At 43.7% G+C, this 23,821-nt stretch overlaps 1 protein-coding gene across 3 annotated transcripts in view; it reads right to left on the reverse strand.

The window, feature by feature from the left end:
* LOC112255839 (phosphofurin acidic cluster sorting protein 2-like) overlaps positions 1–19,899 on the reverse strand; it is a 153,207-nt gene extending 133,308 nt beyond the window's left edge. For 2 of the 3 annotated variants that reach the window (XM_042325134.1, XM_042325133.1), the window contains exon 1: positions 19,551–19,898. In XM_042325134.1, the coding sequence (XP_042181068.1) occupies positions 19,551–19,666 (116 nt within the window). In that variant the 5' untranslated portion in view covers positions 19,667–19,898. Of the gene's footprint in view, positions 1–19,550 lie in introns of all 3 variants that reach the window. The other variant, XM_042325135.1, reaches the window with a different exon arrangement.
* Positions 19,900–23,821: the final 3,922 nt, after the last annotated feature.

Raw genomic sequence — 23,821 nt, forward strand, 5'->3', positions numbered from 1 at the left:
TCCTCCAACAGCATCAACTCCCGAATATCAGCAAAGGTGTTAGCTTTGCTGGCTGAACACCAACGACTAAACAGAGACTCTTTGTCCCTAGCAAATTCAACAAATGTACGGTGAGACGTTTTTTTGTGGTTCCTGAAGCGCTGCCTATAAGCTTCAGGCACCAACTCATAAGCCCGCAACACGGTAGTTTTAACTGTATCGTAATGTAAACTGTCTTCCAGGGAGAGAGCAGCTACTATTTCCTGGGCTTTCCCAGACAATTTACATTGTAACAGAAGCGGCCAAACCTTGAGTGGCCAATGCAGCGCAGCGGCCACACGCTCAAACGCAGAGAAATAATAATCAACTTCCGACTCTCGGAATGGAGGGACTAAAGCTGTTTTTACTCACATCGAAGTGGGCCTGATGATGAGCAGCTTGTGGAGTCGCACTGGAGCCAGCATCTAGCTCCAGTTGTCGGATCCTCACCTCCTTGTCAGCTTCTATTTTCCTAATTTCAAGTTCAAAATTCATCTGTCTCTCTATCTTTTTGCTCCATTTCTAACCGAGCCAGCCTCACCTTCAGCCTAGCAGTCCCATCTGAACGACCCGAAGCAGAAGATAAAGGATCGAATCGGGGCAATGTAAAGGGGGTACGAGGAACCCCTTCCTCCGCCCTGTCCTCTGACTTGGCATCAGAAAGTCTACCCGTCTCCTCTCCTTGCAGTGAGAGAATCCGTTCTCTCACTAAACCCTCCCTGACTAGCACCAAAAGTTCAGCCTTTAGGGCTTTCTCAGGGAATACAAATCCATAATGGTCAGCTATAGCTACAAGGTCTACTTTACGAAACCTCACCAAACAATCAATAGAGGGCGCTTCAAAAAACTTGGAGATGGCTGAGGCAGCCATCTTTTACAATGCAGTCTCCTGAACATACTAACTAAACAAGTCATCCAAACTCACAACCTACCATCACACCTCAATCACTAACCAGAGAGAGCTCAGAGCAGCAGGGTCCGGTGGGTTTAATGGAAAAATCCCGGATGAGCCCCCATTATGTTACGCACACCTCTATGAAGAGGGAATGCAACACCCTGCTACAACTAAACTCTCTGTGAAGCGAAAAAGGTATGGACTGTAGGTGCGAGTAAAAATGACAACAAGCAGAATGTGGTACCGTTTACAAGGACTTTATTCCTTTACACGGTAATATGGGGAAAAGGGGCTGGACGGAACCAAAGCAAAGAAAGTAAATCTCAAAGCCCCCTCTCCTATCTTACCTGCCTACCCACTACTTACCTAATTTAGCACCACCTGGTGCCCTAACCAAAATACAAGGGGTGGTCCGCCCAGGTCTTAACTAGTGTGCCGAGACAGCGAATATGCTACGGGTATATGTATGCCCGCGGGCCTCTTGCCTAAGCACTCCCTAGGTGCCTTCCCCTTCCCCCCTGGGAACAAATGAAACAGAATATTAAACAATTTCACAAACAAACTAAGAAACAAAGGACATCAAATAAGTTCTATCTGAGCAACAAACTCACAAAACATACCAACTCTCAGCAATGAACTCCTAGCAAAATCTCTCTAGCAAAATCTCTACAATGACCTCCCAGCAAATCTCTCTAGCAAATCTACCTCCAGCAAAATCCTCTACAAAAAAAGATCTTCTGAACAGAACACTGGCTTTTATATAGCGTCAGAAGGAATGGGTAATTGGAGACAGCTGCGTCTTGACGAGGGGGCGGGGTCAGCTCTCCAATTAGCCATGGAGTCGACCAATCAGCTGCTTGAGGGATTTCAGGAAGCCATTTCCTGAAATAAACACATGCAAATACACAAACTACAACACATAATCTGGGGAACGTAACATTGGCTCCATCCATCTTCCCATCAATTTGAACCATCTTCCCTGTCCCTGCTGAAGAAAAGCAGGCCCAAACCATGATGCTGCCATCACCATGTTTGACAGTGGGGATGGTGTGTTCAGGGTTGATGAGCTGTGTTGCTTTTACGCCAAACATAACGTTTTGCATTGTTGCCAAAAAGTTCAATTTTGGTTTCATCTGATCAGAGCACCTTCTTCCACATGTTTGGTGTGTCTCCCAGGTGGCTTGTGGCAAACTTTAAACAACACTTTTTATGGATATCTTTAAGAAATGGCTTTCTTCTTGCCACTCTTCCATAAAGGCCAGATTTGTGCAATATATGACTGATTGTTGTCCTATGGACAGAGTCTCCCACCTCAGCTGTAGATCTCTGCAGTTCATCCAGAGTGATCATGGGCCTCTTGACTGCATCTCTGATCAGTCTTCTCCTTGTATGAGCTGAAAGTTTAGAGGGACGGCCAGGTCTTGGTAGATTCGCAGTGGTCTGATAATCCTTCCATTTCAATATTATCGCTTGCACAGTGCTCCTTGGGATGTTTAAAGCTTGGGAAATCTTTTTGTATCCAAATCCGGCTTTAAACTTCTTCACAACAGTATCTTGGACCTGCCTGGTGTGTTCCTTGTTCTTCATGATGCTCTCTGCGCTTTTAACGGACCTCTGAGACTATCACAGTGCAGGTGCATTTATACGGAGACTTGATTACACACAGGTGGATTGTATTTATCATCATTAGTCATTTAGGTCAACATTGGATCATTCAGAGATCCTAACTGAACTTCTGGAGAGAGTTTGCTGCACTGAAAGTAAAGGGGCTGAATAATTTTGCACGCCCAATTGTTCAGTTTTTGATTTGTTAAAAAAGTTTGAAATATCCAATAAATGTCGTTCCACTTCATGATTGTGTCCCACTTGTTGTTGATTCTTCACAAAAAAATACAGTTTTATATCTTTATGTTTGAAGCCTGAAATGTGGCAAAAGGTCGCAAAGTTCAAGGGGGCCGAATACTTTCGCAAGGCACTGTATAATACATCAATAAAATCAATTTAGTGTCAAATAAAAAATGAAACATGTTCAATTTGGTTTAAATAATGCGAAAACAAAGTGTTGCAGAAGAAAGTAAAAGCGCAATATGTGCTATGTAAGAAAGCTAACGTTTAAGTTCCTTGCTCAGAACATGAGAACTTATGAAAGCTGGTGGTTCCTTTTAACATGAGTCTTCAATATTCCCAGGTAAGAAGTTTTAGGTTGTAGTTATTATAGGAATTATAGGACTAATTCTCTCTATACCATTTGTATTTCATATACCTTTGACTATTGGATGTTCTAATAGGTACTTTAGTATTGCCAGCCTAATCTCAGGAGTTGATAGGATTGAAGTCATAAACAGCGCTGTGCTTCAAGCATTGCTAAGAGCTGCTGGCAAATGCAGGAAAGTGCTGTTTGAATGAATGCTTACGAGCCTGCTGCTGCCTACCACCGCTCAGTCAGACTGCTCTATCAAATCATAGACTTAATTATACCATAATAACACACAGAAATATGAGCCTTAGGTCATTAATATGGTCAAATCCAGAAACTATCATTTCTAAAACAAAACGTTTATTCTTTCAGTGAAATACGGAACCGTTCTGTATTTTATCTAACGGGTGGCATCAATAAGTCTAAATATTGCTGTTACATTGCACAACCTTCAATGGTATGTCATAATTATGTACAATTCTGGCAAATTAGTTGCGGTCTTTGTTAGGAAGAAATGGTCTTCACATAGTTCGTAACGAGCCAGGCAGCCCAAACTGCTGCATAGACTCTGACTCTGCTTGCACAGAACGCAAGAGAAGTGACACAATTTCCAGAGTTAAAAGAAATTCATGTTAGCAGGCAATATTAACTAAATATGCAGGTTTAAAAATATATACTTGTGAATTGATTTTAAAGAAAGGCATTGATGTTTATGGTTTTAGGTACACATTGGTGCAACGACAGTGCTTTTTTCGCATCAGTGACAGTGCTTTTTAACTTCTTGGATATCTTCTTGGATATAGGGGGCGCTCTTTTAATTTATGGATAAAAAAACGTGCCCGTTTTAAGCGTAATATTTTGTCACGAAAAGATGCTTGACTATGCATATAATTGACAGCTTTGGAAAGAAAACACTCTGACGTTTCCAAAACTGCAAAGATATTATCTGTGAGTGCCACAGAACTCATGCTACAGGCGAAACCAAGATGAAACTTCAAACAGGAAATTAGCAGAATTTTTGAGGCTCTGTTTTCCATTGTCTCCTTATATGTCTGTGAATGCACCAGGAATGAGCCTGCCCTTTCTGTCGTTTCTCCAAGGTGTCTGCAGCATTGTGACGTATTTGTAGGCATATCATTGGAAGATTGGCCATAAGAGACTACATTTACCAGGGGTCCGCCCGGTGTCCTTTGTCTAAATTGGTGCATAATCTACAAGCTGCACGCAGTCATCCAGTGGTTGAGAGGAGAGAGGAGGCTTCCACGAACGATATATCATGAAGAGATATGTGAAAAACACAGAGGATTGATTCTAAACAACGTTTACCATGTTTCAGTCGATATTATGGAGTTAATTTGGAAAAACGTTCGGCGTTTTGATGACTGAATTTTCGGGGTTTTTTGGTAGCCAAACGTGACGCACCAAACGGAGCGATTTCTCCTAAACAAATAATCTTTCAGGAAAAACTGAGCATTTGCTATCTAACTGAGAGTCTCCTCATTGAAAACATCCGAAGTTCTTCAAAGGTAAATGATTTATTTGAATGCTTTTCTGGTTTTTGTGAAAATGTTGCCTGCTGATGCTAACGCTAAATGCTACGCTAGCTACGCTAGCTGTTACACAAATGCTTGTTTTGCTATGGTTGAGAAGCATATTTTGAAAATCTGAGATGACAGTGTTGTTAACAAAAGGCTAAGCTTGAGAGCTAGCATATTAATTTCATTTCATTTGCTATTTTCATGAATAGTTAACGTTGTGTTATGCTAATGAGCTGCGGGGATAATTACACTCCTGGATACAGGTTTTTTTCGTAGCTAAACGTGATGAACAAAACAGAGCGATTTGTCCTAAACAAATAATATTTTTGGAAAAACTGAACATTTGCTATCTAACTGAGAGTCTCCTCATTGAAAACATCTGAAGTTCTTCAAAGGTAAATGATTTTATTTGAATGCTTTTCTTGTTTTTGTGAAAATGTTGCCTGCTGATGCTAACGCTAAATGCTACTCTAGCTACGCTAGCTGTTACACAAATGCTTGTTTTGCTATGGTTGAGAAGCATATTTTGAAAATCTGAGATGACAGTGTTGTTAACAAAAGGCTAAGCTTGAGAGCTAGCATATTAATTTCATTTCATTTGCGATTTTCATGAATAGTTAACGTTGCATTATGGTAATGAGCTTTGAGGCTGTATTCACGATCCCGGATCCGGGATGGCTAGAATCAAGAGGTTAAATCATCACCCGTTTGGCGAAATAGGCTGATTCGATGATAAATTAACAGGCACCGCATCAATTATATGTAACGCAGGACAAGTTAGTTTACCTAGTAATATCATCAACCATGTGTACTTAACTAGTGACCCCACCTTCAGTTATAATACTACTGACCCCACGTTCAACAGTTAATACTACTGACCCCACGTTGAACAGTTAATACTACTGACCCCACGTTCAACAGTTATAATATTACTGACCCCACGTTCAACAGTTAACACTACTGACCCCACGTTCAGTTATAACACTACTGACCCCACATTCAACAGTTATAATACTACTGACCCCAGTTTACCTAGTAATATCATCAACCATGTGTACTTAACTAGTGATTATGTTAAGGAATATTTTTTTTATAAGATAAGTTTAATGCTAGCTAGCAACTTACCTTGGCTCCTTGCTGCACTCACATAACAGGTGGTCAGCCTGCCACACAGTCTCCTCGTGGACTGCAATGTAATCGGCCATAATCGGCGTCCAAAAATACCGATCAACGATTTTTATGAAAACTTGAAATCGGTCCTAATTAAATCGGTCATTCCGAATAATCGGTCGACATCTACTTCAGACACCAGCACACTGACAAGCACACTGACAAGCACACTGACCAGCACACTGACCAGCACACTGACCAGCACACTGACCAGCACACTGACAACAGGGACCAGCACACAGACAACAGAGACCAGCACACAGACACGTTCCCCACAGACACAGTTCAGTTATAATACTACTGACCCCACGTTCAGTTATAATACTACTGACCCCACGTTCAACAGTTATAATACTACTGACCCCACGTTCAGTTATAACACTACTGACCCCACCTTCAGTTATAACACTACTGACCCCACGTTCAACAGTTATAATACTACTGACCCCACGTTCAACAGTTATAATACTACTGACCCCACGTTCAGTTATAACACTACTGACCCCACCTTCAGTTATAACACTACTGACCCCACCTTCAGTTATAATACTACTGACCCCACGTTCAACAGTTATAACACTACTGACCCCACGTTCAACAGTTATAATACTACTGACCCCACGTTCAACAGTTATAATACTACTGACCCCACGTTCAACAGTTATAACACTACTGACCCCACGTTCAGTTATAACACTACTGACCCCATGTTCAACAGTTATAACACTACTGACCCCACGTTCAACACTTATAATACTACTGACCCCACCTTCAGTTATAATACTACTGACCCCACGTTCAACAGTTATAATACTACTGACCCCACGTTCAGTTATAACACTACTGACCCCACGTTCAGTTATAACACTACTGACCCCACCACTACTGACCCCACGTTCAGTTATAACACTACTGACCCCACGTTCAGTTATAATACTACTGACCCCACGTTCAGTTATAACACTACTGACCCCACGTTCAGTTATAATACTACTGACCCCACGTTCAACAGTTATAATACTACTGACCCCACCTTCAGTTATAATACTACTGACCCCACCTTCAGTTATAACACTACTGACCCCACCTTCAGTTATAATACTACTGACCCCACGTTCAGTTATAATACTACTGACCCCACGTTCAGTTATAATACTACTGACCCCACGTTCAGTTATAACACTACTGACCCCACGTTCAGTTATAACACTACTGACCCCACGTTCAGTTATAATACTACTGACCCCACGTTCAGTTATAACACTACTGACCCCACGTTCAGTTATAACACTACTGACCCCACGTTCAGTTATAATACTACTGACCCCACGTTCAACAGTTATAATACTACTGACCCCACCTTCAGTTATAACACTACTGACCCCACGTTCAGTTATAATACTACTGACCCCACGTTCAACAGTTATAATACTACTGACCCTACCTTCAGTTATAATACTACTGACCCCACGTTCAGTTATAACACTACTGACCCCACGTTCGGTTATAATACTACTGACCTTCAACAGTGGGGTAACAATTTCCCACCTCAGTGACTAGGGCTGAACAGGTTTCTAAATGGGAATGCATGGCTAAGCTACCTCCCAAATGACCTCCTAAAACCCTACATAGTGCACTACTGTTAACTTGGGTCCATAGGGCACTGGTCAAAAGTAGTGCACTGTGTAGGGTTTAGGGTGCCAACATAAGGGACGTGGATCAATACAGAGCTGCTCCACAGGAAACGGAAGGCACTGAGTGGCAGTTCAATTCACACTGAACCAGTTTAACAAGCCTCAATCTGGGAAGGCCTAATCAACTCGTCTTTGTATTTGACAACGCCAAGAGGGGACAGACCAGGAGGGGACAGACCAGGAGGGGACAGACCAAAAAGGAGGTCAACTGGAGGTCATTTCCACGCGAAAGGATCCGTGAGCACCAACACGTGAAGTTTATAGGAGCATTGTCAAATTGGGTGTCAAATGAAAAGGAATTTTTCAACCATTTTCCATAACCAATAAGCAAAGGAATAAGCAGAGACTTTAATTTCTGGTCAAACAAATGAAAACATCCTCGCAGAAAAAGTCTTAAAGCACATTAATGTTGGGGGTCTCCCGGGTGGCGCTGTGGTTAAGGGCACTCTGGGTTCACGCCCATGCTCTGTCGTAACCGGCCGCGACCGGGAGGTCCGTGGGGCAACGCAAAATTGGCCTAGCGTCGCCCGGGTTAGGGAGGGTTTTGCCGGTAGGGATGTCCTTGTCTCATCACGCACCAGAAACTCCTGTGGCGGGCCGGGCGCAGGGCGCGCTAACCAAGGTTGCCAGGTGCACGGTGTTTCCTCCGACACATTGGTGCGGCTGGCTTCCAGGTTGGATGCGCGCTGTGTTAAGAAGCAGTGCGGCTTGGTTGGGTTGTGTATCGGAGGATGCATGACTTTCAACCTTCGTCTGTCCCGAGCCCGTACGGGAGTTGTAGCGATGAGACAAGATAGTAACTACTAACAATTGGAAACCATGAAATTGGGGAGAAAAACAGGTAAAAAATTAATTAAAATTTAAAAATAAAAAATAAAAAAAATTAATGTTGATGTAAAGACACCTGCCAGCTAATATCAACAACTATATTTTGTTTCAGAGAAATGATTTGCCTTCTGTAAGTCTAAGAAACATTGCCTTGTGTCTTTATAATTCTGTTACCAAAAAAACATCTCTGTAACATATATTCCTCTCCATCATGAGGATAATGAAAGTTCAAACAAGTAACAAGTCAGTGTTTGAGTTTAAAACTCATAATTCTGTTTCCAAATCAGTAACGGAATTACCGACAAAATCTGTAACCGAATTACTGCAATTGAATTGGCTGCAATGGGAAATCATAGTAGTTCACACTACTGTTACGTGCAGCTCATACATGGCCTTCAGAAAGCATTCACACCCCTTCACTTTTCCCACATGACGACGTGTTTCAGCCTGAATTTAAAATGGAGGACATTTGGTTTGTTTTTGTCACTGGCCTACCCACAATTCCCCATAAGGTCAAAGTGGAAGTGTTTTTCAACATGTTTACAAATTAATAAAAAATGAAAAGCTGAAATGTCTTGAATCAATAAGTATTCAACCCCTTTGTTAGGGCAAGACTAAATCAGTTCAGGAGTTAATATTTGCTTAACAAGTCACACAATAAATGGCATGGACTCACTCTGTGTGCAATAATAGTGTTTAACAGTATTTTTTAATGACTACCTCATCTCTGTAACCCCACATTTACAATTATCTGTAAGATCCCTCAGTCAAGCAGTGAATTTCAAACCCAGAATCAAACACAAAGACCAGGGAGGTTTTTCAATGCCTCTCTGAGGGAGGACACCTATTGGTCGATGGGTAACATAAAAAAAATAAAAAGCAGACATTGAATATCCCTTTGAGCATGATGGTTATTAATTACACTTTGGAGGGTGAGTCAATACACCCAGTCACTACAAAGATACAGCCGTCCTTCCTAACTCAGTTGCCAGAGAGGAAGGAAACTGCTCAGGGATTTCACCATGAGGCCAATGGAGACTGTAAAATAGGTACTTAGTTTAATGCTTACCAAGAAGAGAGTGAATGTTCCTGAGTAGCCAAGTTACAGTTTTGACTTTAATCTGCTTGAAAATCTATGGCAAGACCTGTAAATGGTTGTCGAGCAATGATCAACAACCAATTTGACATAACTTGGAAGAATTTAGAAAATAATAATGGGCAGATATTGTACCATCCAGGTGTGCAAAGCTCTTAGAGACTTACCCAGAATGCCTCACAGCTGTAATCGCTGCCAAAGGTGATTCTAACATGTTTTGACAGGTGTTTAATTCTTCTGTAAATGAGATATTTCTGTATTTTCATTTTCAATATATTTGCCAACATTTCTAAAAAAATGTTTTCACTTTTTTTCATGATGCTGTGTTGTGTCGACGGGTCAGAATCCATGTTGAATTCAAGGCTGTGACAACAGAATGTGGAATAAGTCAGCTTCAGCTTCGAGGACCAAGTGCTGCTGAAAGTCTTCCAACAAGTCAAGGGGGTCTGAATACTTTCTGAAGGCTCTGTAACCGTTTCCTTCTCATCTTTCTAGGGTTCTCCCGAGTGGCGCAGCGGTCTAAGGCACTGCATCTCAGTGCTAGAGATGTCACTGTAGTGCCTGGTTCGAATCCAGGCTGTATCCGGCTGTGATTGGGAGTCCCATAGGGGCGGTGCACAATTGGCCCAGCGTCGTCCATGTTTGGCCGGTGTAGGCCGTCCATTGTAAATAAGAATTTGTACAGTACATGGAACTCTATTCCACATCAAGTAACTGATGCAACAGTAGAATCAGATTTAAAAACAGATAAAAATACAATTTATGGAACAGGGGGGACTGTGAAGAGACACTAACACTATACACCTTATGGAACAGGAGGGACTGTGAAGAGACACTAACACTATACACCTTATGGAACAGCGGGGACTGTGAAGAGACACACACACTATACACCTTATGGAACAGCGGGGACTGTGAAGAGACACACACACTATACACCTTATGGAACAGCAGGGACTGTGAAGAGACACTAACACTATACACCTTATGGAACAGCAGGGACTGTGAAGAGACACTAACACTATACACCTTATGGAACAGCAGGGACTGTGAAGAGACACATACACTATACACCTTATGGAACAGCAGGGACTGTGAAGAGACACTAACACTATACACCTTATGGAACAGCAGGGACTGTGAAGAGACACTAACACTATACACCTTATGGAACAGCAGGGACTGTGAAGAGACACTAACACTATACACCTTATGGAACAGCAGGGACTGTGAAGAGACACTAACACTATACACCTTATGGAACAGCAGGGACTGTGAAGAGACACTAACACTATACACCTTATGGAACAGCAGGGACTGTGAAGAGACACACACACTATACACCTTATGGAACAGGAGGGACTGTGAAGAGACACTAACACTATACACCTTATGGAACAGCAGGGACTGTGAAGAGACACTAACACTATACACCTTATGGAACAGCAGGGACTGTGAAGAGACACTAACACTATACACCTTATGGAACTAATGGGGATCCATAATAAACCCCAGGAAGAGTAGCTGCTGCCTAGGCAGGAACTAATGGGGATCCATAATAAACCCCAGGAAGAGTAGCTGCTGCCTAGGCAGGAACTAATGGGGATCCATAATAAACCCCAGGAAGAGTAGCTGCTGCCTTGACAGGAACTAATGGGGATCCATAATAAACCCCAGGAAGAGTAGCTGCTGCCTTGACAGGAACTAATGGGGATCCATAATAAACCCCAGGAAGAGTAGCTGCTGCCTTGACAGGAACTAATGGGGATCCATAATAAACCCCAGGAAGAGTAGCTGCTGCCTTGACAGGAACTAATGGGGATCCATAATAAATCCCAGGAAGAGTAGGTGCTGCCTTGACAGGAACTAATGGGGATCCATAATAAACCCCAGGAAGAGTAGGTGCTGCCTTGACAGGAACTAATGGGGATCCATAATAAACCCCAGGAAGAGTAGCTGCTGCCTTGACAGGAACTAATGGGGATCCATAATAAACCCCAGGAAGAGTAGGTGCTGCCTTGACAGGAACTAATGGGGATCCATAATAAACCCAAGGAAGAGTAGGTGCTGCCTTGACAGGAACTAATGGGGATCCATAATAAACCCCAGGAAGAGTAGGTGCTGCCTTGACAGGAACTAATGGGGATCCATAATAAACCCCAGGAAGAGTAGCTGCTGCCTTGACAGGAACTAATGGGGATCCATAATAAACCCCAGGAAGAGTAGCTGCTGCCTTGACAGGAACTAATGGGGATCCATAATAAACCCCAGGAAGAGTAGCTGCTGCCTTGACAGGAACTAATGGGGATCCATAATAAACCCCAGGAAGAGTAGCTGCTGCCTTGACAGGAACTAATGGGGATCCATAATAAACCCCAGGAAGAGTAGCTGCTGCCTTGACAGGAACTAATGGGGATCCATAATAAACCCCAGGAAGAGTAGGTGCTGCCTTGACAGGAACTAATGGGGATCCATAATAAACCCCAGGAAGAGTAGGTGCTGCCTTGACAGGAACTAATGGGGATCCATAATAAACCCCAGGAAGAGTAGGTGCTGCCTTGACAGGAACTAATGGGGATCCATAATAAACCCCAGGAAGAGTAGCTGCTGCCTTGACAGGAACTAATGGGGATCCATAATAAACCCCAGGAAGAGTAGCTGCTGCCTTGACAGGAACTAATGGGGATCCATAATAAACCCCAGGAAGAGTAGCTGCTGCCTTGACAGGAACTAATGGGGATCCATAATAAACCCCAGGAAGAGTAGCTGCTGCCTTGACAGGAACTAATGGGGATCCATAATAAACCCCAGGAAGAGTAGCTGCTGCCTTGACAGGAACTAATGGGGATCCATAATAAACCCCAGGAAGAGTAGCTGTTGACTTGACAGGAACTAATGGGGATCCATAATAAACCCCAGGAAGAGAGCTGCTACCTTGACAGGAACTAATGGGGATCCATAATAAACCCCAGGAAGAGTAGCTGCTGCCTTGACAGGAACTAATGGGGATCCATAATAAACCCCAGGAAGAGTAGGTGCTGCCTTGACAGGAACTAATGGGGATCCATAATAAACCCCAGGAAGAGTAGGTGCTGCCTTGACAGGAACTAATGGGGATCCATAATAAACCCCAGGAAGAGTAGGTGCTGCCTTGACAGGAACTAATGGGGATCCATAATAAACCCCAGGAAGAGTAGCTGCTGCCTTGACAGGAACTAATGGGGATCCATAATAAACCCCAGGAAGAGTAGCTGCTGCCTTGACAGGAACTAATGGGGATCCATAATAAACCCCAGGAAGAGTAGCTGCTGCCTTGACAGGAACTAATGGGGATCCATAATAAACCCCAGGAAGAGTAGCTGCTGCCTTGACTTGGGGATCCAGGAAGAGTAGCTGCTGCCTTGACAGGAACTAATGGGGATCCATAATAAACCCCAGGAAGAGTAGCTGTTGACTTGACAGGAACTAATTGGGATCCATAATAAACCCCAGGAAGAGTAGCTGCTGCCTTGACAGGAACTAATGGGGATCCATAATAAACCCCAGGAAGAGTAGCTGCTACCTTGACAGGAACTAATGGGGATCCATAATAAACCCCAGGAAGAGTAGCTGCTGCCTTGACAGGAACTAATGGGGATCCATAATAAACCCCAGGAAGAGTAGCTGCTGCCTTGACAGGAACTAATGGGGATCCATAATAAACCCCAGGAAGTGTAGCTGCTGCCTTGACAGGAACTAATGGGGATCCATAATAAATACAAATACACATTACACATACCATAATTCCCTTAGCGTGTATAAATCCACTTCCCTTCCCTTCAATAACCAACGGAGATGTTTTCATACTCAAGGTGTGATGTCATAGCTGACACCCCATTCTTTCTGCCAACATTCTAGAGTTTTGGGAAAATGTTGTCCCATAAAAACCCTGAGGGTGATTTAACTCTGATTCTTGTTACCAAACATTGCATCTGCACTGTTCCTCCAGTGAATGTGTTTTTGTGATATTTTCCCAGGTTGTACATGGTTCAAAGTAGTCCTTATGCATACAGTTGTATGGATTGGTTTGTTACACTTTTTGTTTGGCAGACATTTTAAAGTGAAAGATCTGAGTCAAAGCGTAATTCCGTTCCCATGGAAATGCCCTTTCCAAAGGCTTTAAAAAACAGACGCCGTTCCCACAGAATTTATTTATTTTATTTTTTAAATCTTTATTTATCTAGGCAAGTCAGTTTAAGAACAAATTATTATTTACAATAACAGCCTACCGGGGAACAGTGGGTTCACTGCCTTGTTCAGGGGCAGAACAACAGATTTTTACCTTGTCAGCTCGGGGATTCGATCTAGCAACTTTTCAGTTACTAGTCCAACGCTCTAACCACTAGGCTACCTGCTGGTTACTAGTCCAACGCTCTAACCACTAGGCTACCTGCTGGTTACTAGTCCAACACTCTAACCACTAGTCTACCTGCTGGTTACTAGTCCAACGCTCTAACCACTAGGCTACCTGCTGGTTACTAGTCCAACGCTCTAACCACTAGGCTACCTGCTGGTTACTAGTCCAACACTCTAACCACTAGTCTACCTGCTGGTTACTAGTCCAACTCTCTAACCACTAGGCTACTCTGCCGCCCCAGATTCTCAACAATGATCTCTGAAAAGGATGCCAAGGCTTGACTAGTATATTTACGAGTACAGCCTCAACCCACACGGGGGGGGGAATAACGTATTGTAAGTAAATATAATACAGGACAGGGTCCGTATTCAGAAAGCATCTAGGATCAGATCCCCCTGTGTCCTTATTCACTATGATCTTAAACGAGCTGCTACTCTGAGACCGAGCTCAACGCTGACCTACTTCAGTGTGTAGCAGGTCTGCCTGTATCAAGCCAAGCCGTGACATGACCAAACAGCTTCTAGGGCCAAGTGCTGCTGAAAGTCTTCCAAGCTTCCTCAGAGAAACAAGCTGTCGAGAGAGGATGCATCCCAAATGGTACCCTATTCCCTGTCTAGTGCACACTATTCCCTGTCTAGTGCACACTATTCCCTGTCTAGTGCACACTATTCCCTATGGTGTAGTACTTTTCACCAAAGCCTACTGGGCACTGGTCAAGCTCAGGTCAAAAGTAGAGCACTGTGTAGGGAATAGTTAGGGTGGCATCTGGGAACGCAAACAGTGTTCAAGAGATTTCTGCTACATCATTCTGTTTGTTTCAATGTTTAGATTCAGTTCTGCAATTGGGCTAGGTCTATATTCCTGTCCTGCCATTGGGCTAGGTCTATATTCCTGTCCTGCCATTGGGCTAGGTCTATATTACTGTCCTGCCATTGGGCTAGGTCTATATTACTGTCCTGCCATTGGGCTAGGTCTATATTCCTGTCCTGCCATTGGGCTAGGTCTATATTCCTGTCCTGCCATTGGGCTAGGTCTATATTCCTGTCCTGCCATTGGGCTAGGTCTATATTCCTGTCCTGCCATTGGGCTAGGTCTATATTCCTGTCCTGCCATTGGGCTAGGTCTATATTCCTGTCCTGCCATTGGGCTAGGTCTATATTCCTGTCCTGCCATTGGGCTAGGTCTATATTCCTGTCCTGCCATTGGGCTAGGTCTATATTCCTGTCCTGCCATTGGGCTAGGTCTATATTACTGTCCTGCCATTGGGATAGGTCTATATTACTGTCCTGCCATTGGGCTAGGTCTATGATACAGTAAGGTGCCTCAAGAAAGAAATCAGAAAATCTATTTTCTATGTTCTCCCTTGCGGACTTCCGGCGCCGACAGAGATGGCCGCCTCGCTTCGCGTTCCTAGGAAACTATGCAGTTTTTTGTTTTTTTACGTGTTATTTCTTACACTAGTACCCCAGGTCATCTTAGGTTTCATTACATACAGCCGAGAAGAACTACTGAATATAAGATCAGCGTCAACTCACCATCAGTACGACCAAGAATATGTTTTTCGCGATGCGGATCCTGTGTTCTGCCTTACAACCAGGACAACGGAGTGGATTACATGCAGCGACCCAAAAAACGACTCAGAAAAAGAGGGAAACGAAGCGGTCTTCTGGTCAGACTCCGGAGACGGGCACACCGTGCACCACTCCCTAGCATTCTTCTTGCCAATGTCCAGTCTCTTGACAACAAGGTTGATGAAATCCGAGCAAGGGTAGCATTCCAGAGGGACATCAGAGACTGTAATGTTCTCTGCTTCACGGAAACATGGCTAACTGGAGAGACGCAATCCGAAGCGGTGCAGCCAGCGGGTTTCTCCACGCATCGCGCAGACAGAAACAAACATCTTTCTGGTAAGAAGAGGGGAGGGGGCGTATGCCTTATGACTAACGTGACATGGTGTGATGAAAGAAACATACAGGAACTCAAATCCTTCTGTTCACCTGATTTAGAATTCCTCACAATCAAATGTAGACCGCATTATCTACCAAGAGAATTCTCTTCGATTATAATCACAGCCGTATTAATCCCCCCTTCAAGCAGACACATCGATGGCTCTGAACGAAATTTATTTAACTCTCTGCAAACTGGAAACGATTTATCCGGAGGCTGCATTCATTGTAGCTGGGGATTTTAACAAGGCTAATCTGAAAACAAGACTCCCTAAATTTTATCAGCATATCGATTGCGCAACCAGGGGTGGAAAGACCCTGGATCATTGTTACTCTAACTTCCGCGACGCATATAAGGCCCTGCCCCGCCCCCCTTTCGGAAAAGCTGACCACGACTCCATTTTGTTGATCCCTGCCTACAGACAGAAACTAAAACAAGAAGCTCCCACGCTGAGGCCTGTCCAACGCTGGTCTGACCAAGCTGACTCCACACTCCAAGACTGCTTCCATCACGTGGACTGGGAGATGTTTCGTATTGCGTCAGACAACAACATTGACGAATACGCTGATTCGGTGTGCGAGTTCATTAGAACGTGCGTTGAAGATGTCGTTCCCATAGCAACGATTAAAACATTCCCTAACCAGAAACCGTGGATTGATGGCAGCATTCGTGTGAAACTGAAGGCGCGAACCACTGCTTTTAATCAGGGCAAGGTGTCTGGTGACACGACTGAATACAAACAGTGCAGCTATTCCCTCCGCAAGGCTATCAAACAAGCTAAGCGCCAGTACAGAGACAAAGTAGAATCTCAATTCAACGGCTCAGACACAAGAGGCATGTGGCAGGGTCTACAGTCAATCACGGACTACAGGAAGAAACCCAGCCCAGTCACGGACCAGGATGTCTTGCTCCCAGGCAGACTAAATAACTTTTTGCCCACTTTGAGGACAATACAGTGCCACTGACACGGCCTGCAACGAAAACATGCGGTCTCTCCTTCACTGCAGCCGAAGTGAGTAAGACATTTAAACGTGTTAACCCTCGCAAGGCTGCAGGCCCAGACGGCATCCCCAGCCGCGCCCTCAGAGCATGCGCAGACCAGCTGGCCGGTGTGTTTACGGACATATTCAATCAATCCCTATACCAGTCTGCTGTTCCCACATGCTTCAAGAGGGCCACCATTGTTCCTGTTCCCAAGAAAGCTAAGTTAACTGAGCTAAACGACTACCGCCCCGTAGCACTCACATCCGTCATCATGAAGTGCTTTGAGAGACTAGTCAAGGACCATATCACCTCCACCCTACCTGACACCCTAGACCCACTCCAATTTGCTTACCGCCCAAATAGGTCCACAGACGATGCAATCTCAACCACACTGCACACTGCCCTAACCCATCTGGACAGCATCGTGAGGAAGGCGCAGCAGCGCCTCTTCAACCTCAGGAGGCTGAAGAAATTCGGCTTGTCACCAAAAGCACTCACAAACTTCTACAGATGCACAATCGAGAGCATCCTGGCGGGCTGTATCACCGCCTGGTATGGCAACTGCACCGCCCTCAACCGTAAGGCTCTCCAGAGGGTAGTGAGGTCTGCACAACGCATCACCGGGGGCAAACTACCTGCCCTCCAGGACACCTACACCACCCGATGCTACAGGAAGGCCATAAAGATCATCAAGGACATCAACCACCCGAGCCACTGCCTGTTCACCCCGCTGTCATCCAGAAGGCGAGGTCAGTACAGGTGCATCAAAGCTGGGACCGAGAGACTGAAAAACAGCTTCTATCTCAAGGCCATCAGACTGTTAAACAGCCACCACTAACATTGAGTGGCTACTGCCTACACACTGTCAATGACTGTCAATGACACTGACTCTACTCCAGCCACTTTAATAATGGGAATTGATGGGAAATGATGTAAATATATCACTAGCCACTTTAAACAATGCTACCTTATATAATGTTACTTACCCTACATTATTCATCTCATATGCATACGTAGATACTGTACTCTATATCATCGACTGCATCCTTATGTAATACATGTATCACTAGCCACTTTAACTATGCCACTTGGTTTACATACTCATCTCATATGTATATACTGTACTCGATATCATCTACTGTATCTTGCCTATGCTGCTCTGTACCATCACTCATTCATATATCCTTATGTACATATTCTTTATCCCCTTACACTGTGTATAAGACAGTAGTTTTTTGGAATTGTTAGTTAGATTACTTGTTCGTTATTACTGCATTGTCGGAACTAGAAGCACAAGCATTTCGCTACACTCGCATTAACATCTGCTAACCATGTGTATGTGACAAATAACATTTTATTTGATTTGATTTGATGCAAGCGCCATAAATTGCGTCCAGATTGCTTTGTGTGACAATGGCTGTCTCCGTAGGTCTGTCTTGTTCCTCCAGTGGGCGACCAGCACGAGCCTGGTGGATCTAAGCAGACTTCACTTTCACCCCCAGGCTAGGCTACCCTGAATAGCATCTAATTTTCTCTTCAGAAGATGTTTTCATGTTTGGCATGACAACAACCACAAGAGGTAAACAATAGCCAACTCATATGGTCGTTGTCATGCCAGCCATATGGTCGTTGTCATGCCAGCGAAACATGAAAACATGTTATTACTCGCTCGCCACAGCTGATCATCACCAGATGTAGACATCATCCTTGGCACTTCATGACAGGTCAGAAAAGGAGATGAGGTCATCCAAAACTTGAAAAAAAAATCCATTGGGTGGCACTTACAAAGCCAACTGATTTTTAATATAAGTCAGACTTATAAGCACCACCAATATAGTTTCATTGCTATGCTATGGATGTCACTCTATCCATCACTGCTGTTGGCATTGGGGGGGAACTCATCGGTCCTTGTCCAAGGTTAGTGTCTCACTCAGCCTGGTCTCATACACTGGACGTAACATGGTAAACGAAAATCCGGAACGAACGCTGGTACGTTACATCGGACAGAAGGTAATTTATTAAGGCTAAAACAAAAGGAGGGAGGTTGGTCGGGTGTAAGGGGTGGCCGTAACACACTTACATCTAGGATGCGTGTTCGAATCTCATCACGGATAACTTTAGCATTTTAACTCATTTACAACTACTTTGCATGTTAGCTTAACCTTCCCCTAACCTTAACCATTTAACCTACCTCTGATCCCTGACCCCTACCCTACCTAACGTTAGCCACAATACATTGGCATACTTAACACAGCATACTTATTGTACATTTGTAGAATAATGTATGAATTGCAATTCGTAACATATCCTAACAATTGTAATGTCACATATGATTTACAATTCGTAACATATCATACAAAATGTATGAAGGAAATCCACAAATGAATATCATACCAAACGTAATATATCAATACAATTTGGACACAACCGATTTTATTTACTATGTTACGTCTACCCCGTGAGTCCATGTTGTCTCGATATAGCGAACTAGCACTGCCTAAACTTTGGAAGAGTACTGCAGTGGTTAGCTAGCTATCCATCTTTGGAAGAAACGTTTTGGGATAGTCATTGTCGAAAATAGTCACACATTGTCTGCATTGCCATAGGATCCACATGACAGTCATTGCAATGGGCTGGTTGTTCTCAGGCGATAATACTGACGCCACTGCAGCTCGGCGGCTGTATGATTACAACGTAGCTATCATCAGCGCAAACTGTCTGCTTGCCTTGGCACTAACAAGTCTGACAAAGTCTTGATGCAGTGGGAGACAAAGAAGAGGTGCTTACCTCGGGATGCAACTCGGGGAAGATCCATCTATTTCCCATGTGGCGAACAGGTTCATAGGCACGGGTCTGTTGAGTCCCCCTCCACCGAGGCTCAGCCGGCCACTTCGCTCCGCCATGGCTCGTTATGAGGCTGGCTAAACGTCCACACGAGCCGAGGCAGTAAAAAAATGATAGCTATCTGACTAAAATATGTCTTTGTCTTAATGTGCGTTAGCAAGTTTAATGAATTATTCATGCGGTTAAGTTGGTACAATGGGGAGTCAGCGCAGAGGCTTGTTCCAAACGAACTGCTCCTCCTTTCTCCTCGCTTGTTTCCATGGAGGACTCGCGCGCACTGTTCGCTAGACCTGCAGTACCATGCCCACACTGCCACCCACAGGAAATAACGTCATTGCTGGCAATGCCATGGACACATTCTCGTTCAGCTTGGGCACAAGCTGGCTCAGTTGCATGTATACAATGTCCTTGCACCGCGGCGCTCTGTCCAACCTACATGCAAAAATATGTCAAGAAAATGTATAATGTAAAGTGCAGTGCTTTCAAGACAGTATTCACACCCATGTATTTTGTTCAACATTTTGTTGTGTTGAGATTTCTTTTTAAATCACCCATCTACACACAATACCCCATACTGTCAAAGTGGATTTATTTTGTTCAACATTTTTGCAAATTACTAAAAAATGTAAAGTTTAAATATCTTGAGTCAATAAGTATTCAACCCCTTTGCTATGCCAAGCCTAAATAAATTCAGGGGTTTAAAAAAAAGTGCTTAACAAGTCACACAATAATTTGCATGGACTCACTCTGAGTGCAATAAATAGTGTTTAACACGATTTTTAAATGACTACCTCATCTCTGTAACCCACACATACAGATAATTGTAAGGTCCCTCAGTCCAGCATTGCATTTCAAACACAGATTCAACCACAAAGACCAGGGAGGATTTTCCAATGCCTTGTAAAGAAGGGTACCTACTGGTAGATGGATAAAAAAATATATTTTAAAAAGCAGACATTGATTAAGGTGAAGTTATTAATTATACACAGCTCAAAAAAATAAAGGGAACACTTAAACAACACAATGTAACTCCAAGTCAATCACACTTATATATATATATATATATCTCTGTCCCAATAATGGGACGTGCTCTGGATGGCACATCAATGCGAGCTGTGGCAAGAAGGTTTGCTGTGTCTGTCAGCGTAGTGTCCAGAGCATGGAGGCGCTACCAGGAGACAGGCCAGTACATCAGGAGACGTGGAGGAGGCAGTAGGAGGGCAACAACCCAGCAGCAGGACAGCTACCTCCGCCTTTGTGCAAGGAGGAGCAGGAGGAGCACTGCCAGAGCCCTGCAGAATGACCTCCAGCAGGCCACAAATGTGCATGTGTCTGCTCAAACGGTCAGAAACAAACTCCATGAGGGTGGTATGAGGGCCCGACGTCCACAGGTGGGGGTTGTGCTTACAGCCCAACGCCGTGCAGGACATTTGGCATTTGCCAGAGAACACCAAGATTGGCAAATTCGCAACTGGCGCCCTGTGTTCAGATGAAAGCAGGTTCACACTGAGCACATGTGACAGACGTGACAGAGTCTGGAGACGCCATGGAGAACGTTCTGCTGCCTGCAACATCCTCCAGCATGACCGGTTTGGCGGTGGGTCAGTCATGGTGTGGGGTAGCATTTCTTTGGGGGGCCGCACAGCCCTCCATGTGCTCGCCAGCGGTAGCCTGACTGCCATTAGGTACCGAGATGAGATCCTCAGACCCCTTGTGAGACCATATGCTGGTGCGGTTGGCCCTGGGTTCCTCCTAATGCAAGACAATGCTAGACCTCATGTGGCTGGAGTGTGTCAGCAGTTCCTACAAGAGGAAGGCATTGATGCTATGGACTAGCCCGCCCGTTCCCCAGACCTGAATCCAATTGAGCACATCTGGGACATCATGTCTCGCTCCATCCACCAATGCCACGTTGGACCACAGACTGTCCAGGAGTTGGCAGATGCTTTAGTCCAGCTCTGGGAGGAGATCCCTCAGGAGACCATCCGCCACCTCATCAGGAGCATGCCCAGGCGTTGTAGGGAGGTCATACAGGCACGTGGAGGCCACACACACTACTGAGACTCATTTTGACTTGTTTTAAGGACATTACATCAAAGTTGGATCAGCCTGTAGTGTGGTTTTCCACTTTAATTTTGAGTGTGACTCCAAATCCAGACCTCCATGGGTTGATAAATTTGATTTCCATCGATCATTTTTGTGTGATTTTGTTGTCAGCACATTCAACTATGCAAAGAAAAAAAGTATTTAATCAGAATATTTCATTCATTCAGATCTAGGATGTGTTATTTTAGTGTTCCCTTTATTTTTTTGAGCAGTGTACTTTGGTTGGTGTTCTCAACAACATGGAACACTGGTCACTTGAATAATGTTTACATACTGTATTCTACTGTATTCTAGTCAATGCCACTCCGACATTGCTCGTCCTAATATTTATATATTTCTTAATTCCATTCTTTTACTTTGAGATGTGTGTATTGTTGTGAATTGTTACGATACAACTGCACTGTTGGAACTAGGAACACAAGAATTTAGCTACACACGCAATAACATCTGCTAAATATATAAATATGTGTGTGTGACCAATAACATTTTGATTTGCTTGTAATTGTAAAGGACTGGTGAGTTTTTCAGGGGGAAAAAATTAAGACTGGAAGCTAAGCACAGGCAAAATCCTAGAGGAAAACCTGGTTCAGTCTGCCTTCCACCAGACACTGGGAGATGAATTCACCTTTCAGCAGGACAATAACCTAAAACACAAGGCCAAATCGACACTGGAGTTGCTTACCCAGAAGACAGTGAAGGTTCCTGAGTTGACGAGTTACAGTTTGAACTTAAAATCTACGGCAAGACCTGAAAATGGTAGTCGAGCAATGATCAACAACCAAATTGGACAGAGCTTGAAGAATTTAGAAAAGAATAATGGGCAAATGTTGTACCATCGAAGGGGGGCAAAGCTCTTAAGAGATTTACCCAGAAAGACTCACATCTGTAATCACTGACAAAGATGATTCGGACATGTATTGACTAGGGGTGTGAATACTTACGTAAATGAGATCTCAAATTCAATACATTTGCAAAGATTTCTAAAACATGTTTTCACTTCGTCATTATGGGGGCCATTGTGTGTATATGGATGAAAGATACATGTTTCTCACCCATTTTGAATTCAGGCTGTAACACCACAAAGTGTAATAAGTCAAGGAGTATGAATGCATTCTGAAGGCACTGTATCTAAGCTTGCCATGACAAAGAAGGGAGGCAGGGTAGCCTAGTGGTTAGAGTTGGACTAGTAACCGGCAGGTTGCAAGTTCAATACCCCGAGCTGACAAGGTACAAGGTCATTCTGCCCCTGAACAGGCAGTTAAACCACTGTTCCTAGGCTGTCATTGAAAATAAGAATTTGTTCTTATTAACTGACTTGCCTGGTTTAAATAAGAGGTTGAATACTTATTGTCTCAAGACAATTTCAGCTTTTTTAAATATTATTAATTTGTAAAATATTTCTAAAAACATAATTCCACTTTGACATTATGGGCTAATGTGTGTGGGTAGGTCAGTAACACAAAATCCCAATTGAATCATTTTTTAAATTCAGGCTGCAACACCACAAAATGTGGAAAAAGTCAAGGGGTGTGAATAGTTTCTGGAGGGAGACTGGGAAGGAGAGGGAACAATGAATGGAGACAAATAATGAGAACCTGCTTCAGAGCACAAACGACCTTAGACTGGGGGGGCGAAGATTTTACATTCCTACAGGACAATGACACCAAGCACACAGCCAACGCAACGGTGGAATGGCTTCAGAACAAGAATGTGAAAGTCCTTGAGTGGCCCAGCCAAAGCCCCGACTTGTATTTCATTTAAAGTCCGTGGAAAGACTTGAAGATTGCTGTTCACCACCACTCCCCATCGAACGGCAGAAAATCCCCAAATCCAGATGCTTAAAGCTGATACAGAAATACTCAAAAGACGACTCAAAGATGTAATCACCGACAAAGGTGCTTCTACAAAATACTGACTCGGGGGGTGTGAATTTTTGTTGTAAATGAGATCTGTATTTCATTGTCAATAAATGTGAAGAAAAAAAAAAAAAACTTTTGAAATAGGTTTTCACTTTGGCAATATGTGATACTGTTTATATGCTTACACAGACAAAATGAGGGCAAACCCAACGCCATTCATTTTCATTGTCCATAATATGACTATAGTAA

Source organism: Oncorhynchus tshawytscha, linkage group LG08 (assembly GCF_018296145.1).
Source record: "Oncorhynchus tshawytscha isolate Ot180627B linkage group LG08, Otsh_v2.0, whole genome shotgun sequence".
In the NCBI taxonomy this organism is placed as follows: domain Eukaryota; kingdom Metazoa; phylum Chordata; class Actinopteri; order Salmoniformes; family Salmonidae; genus Oncorhynchus; species Oncorhynchus tshawytscha.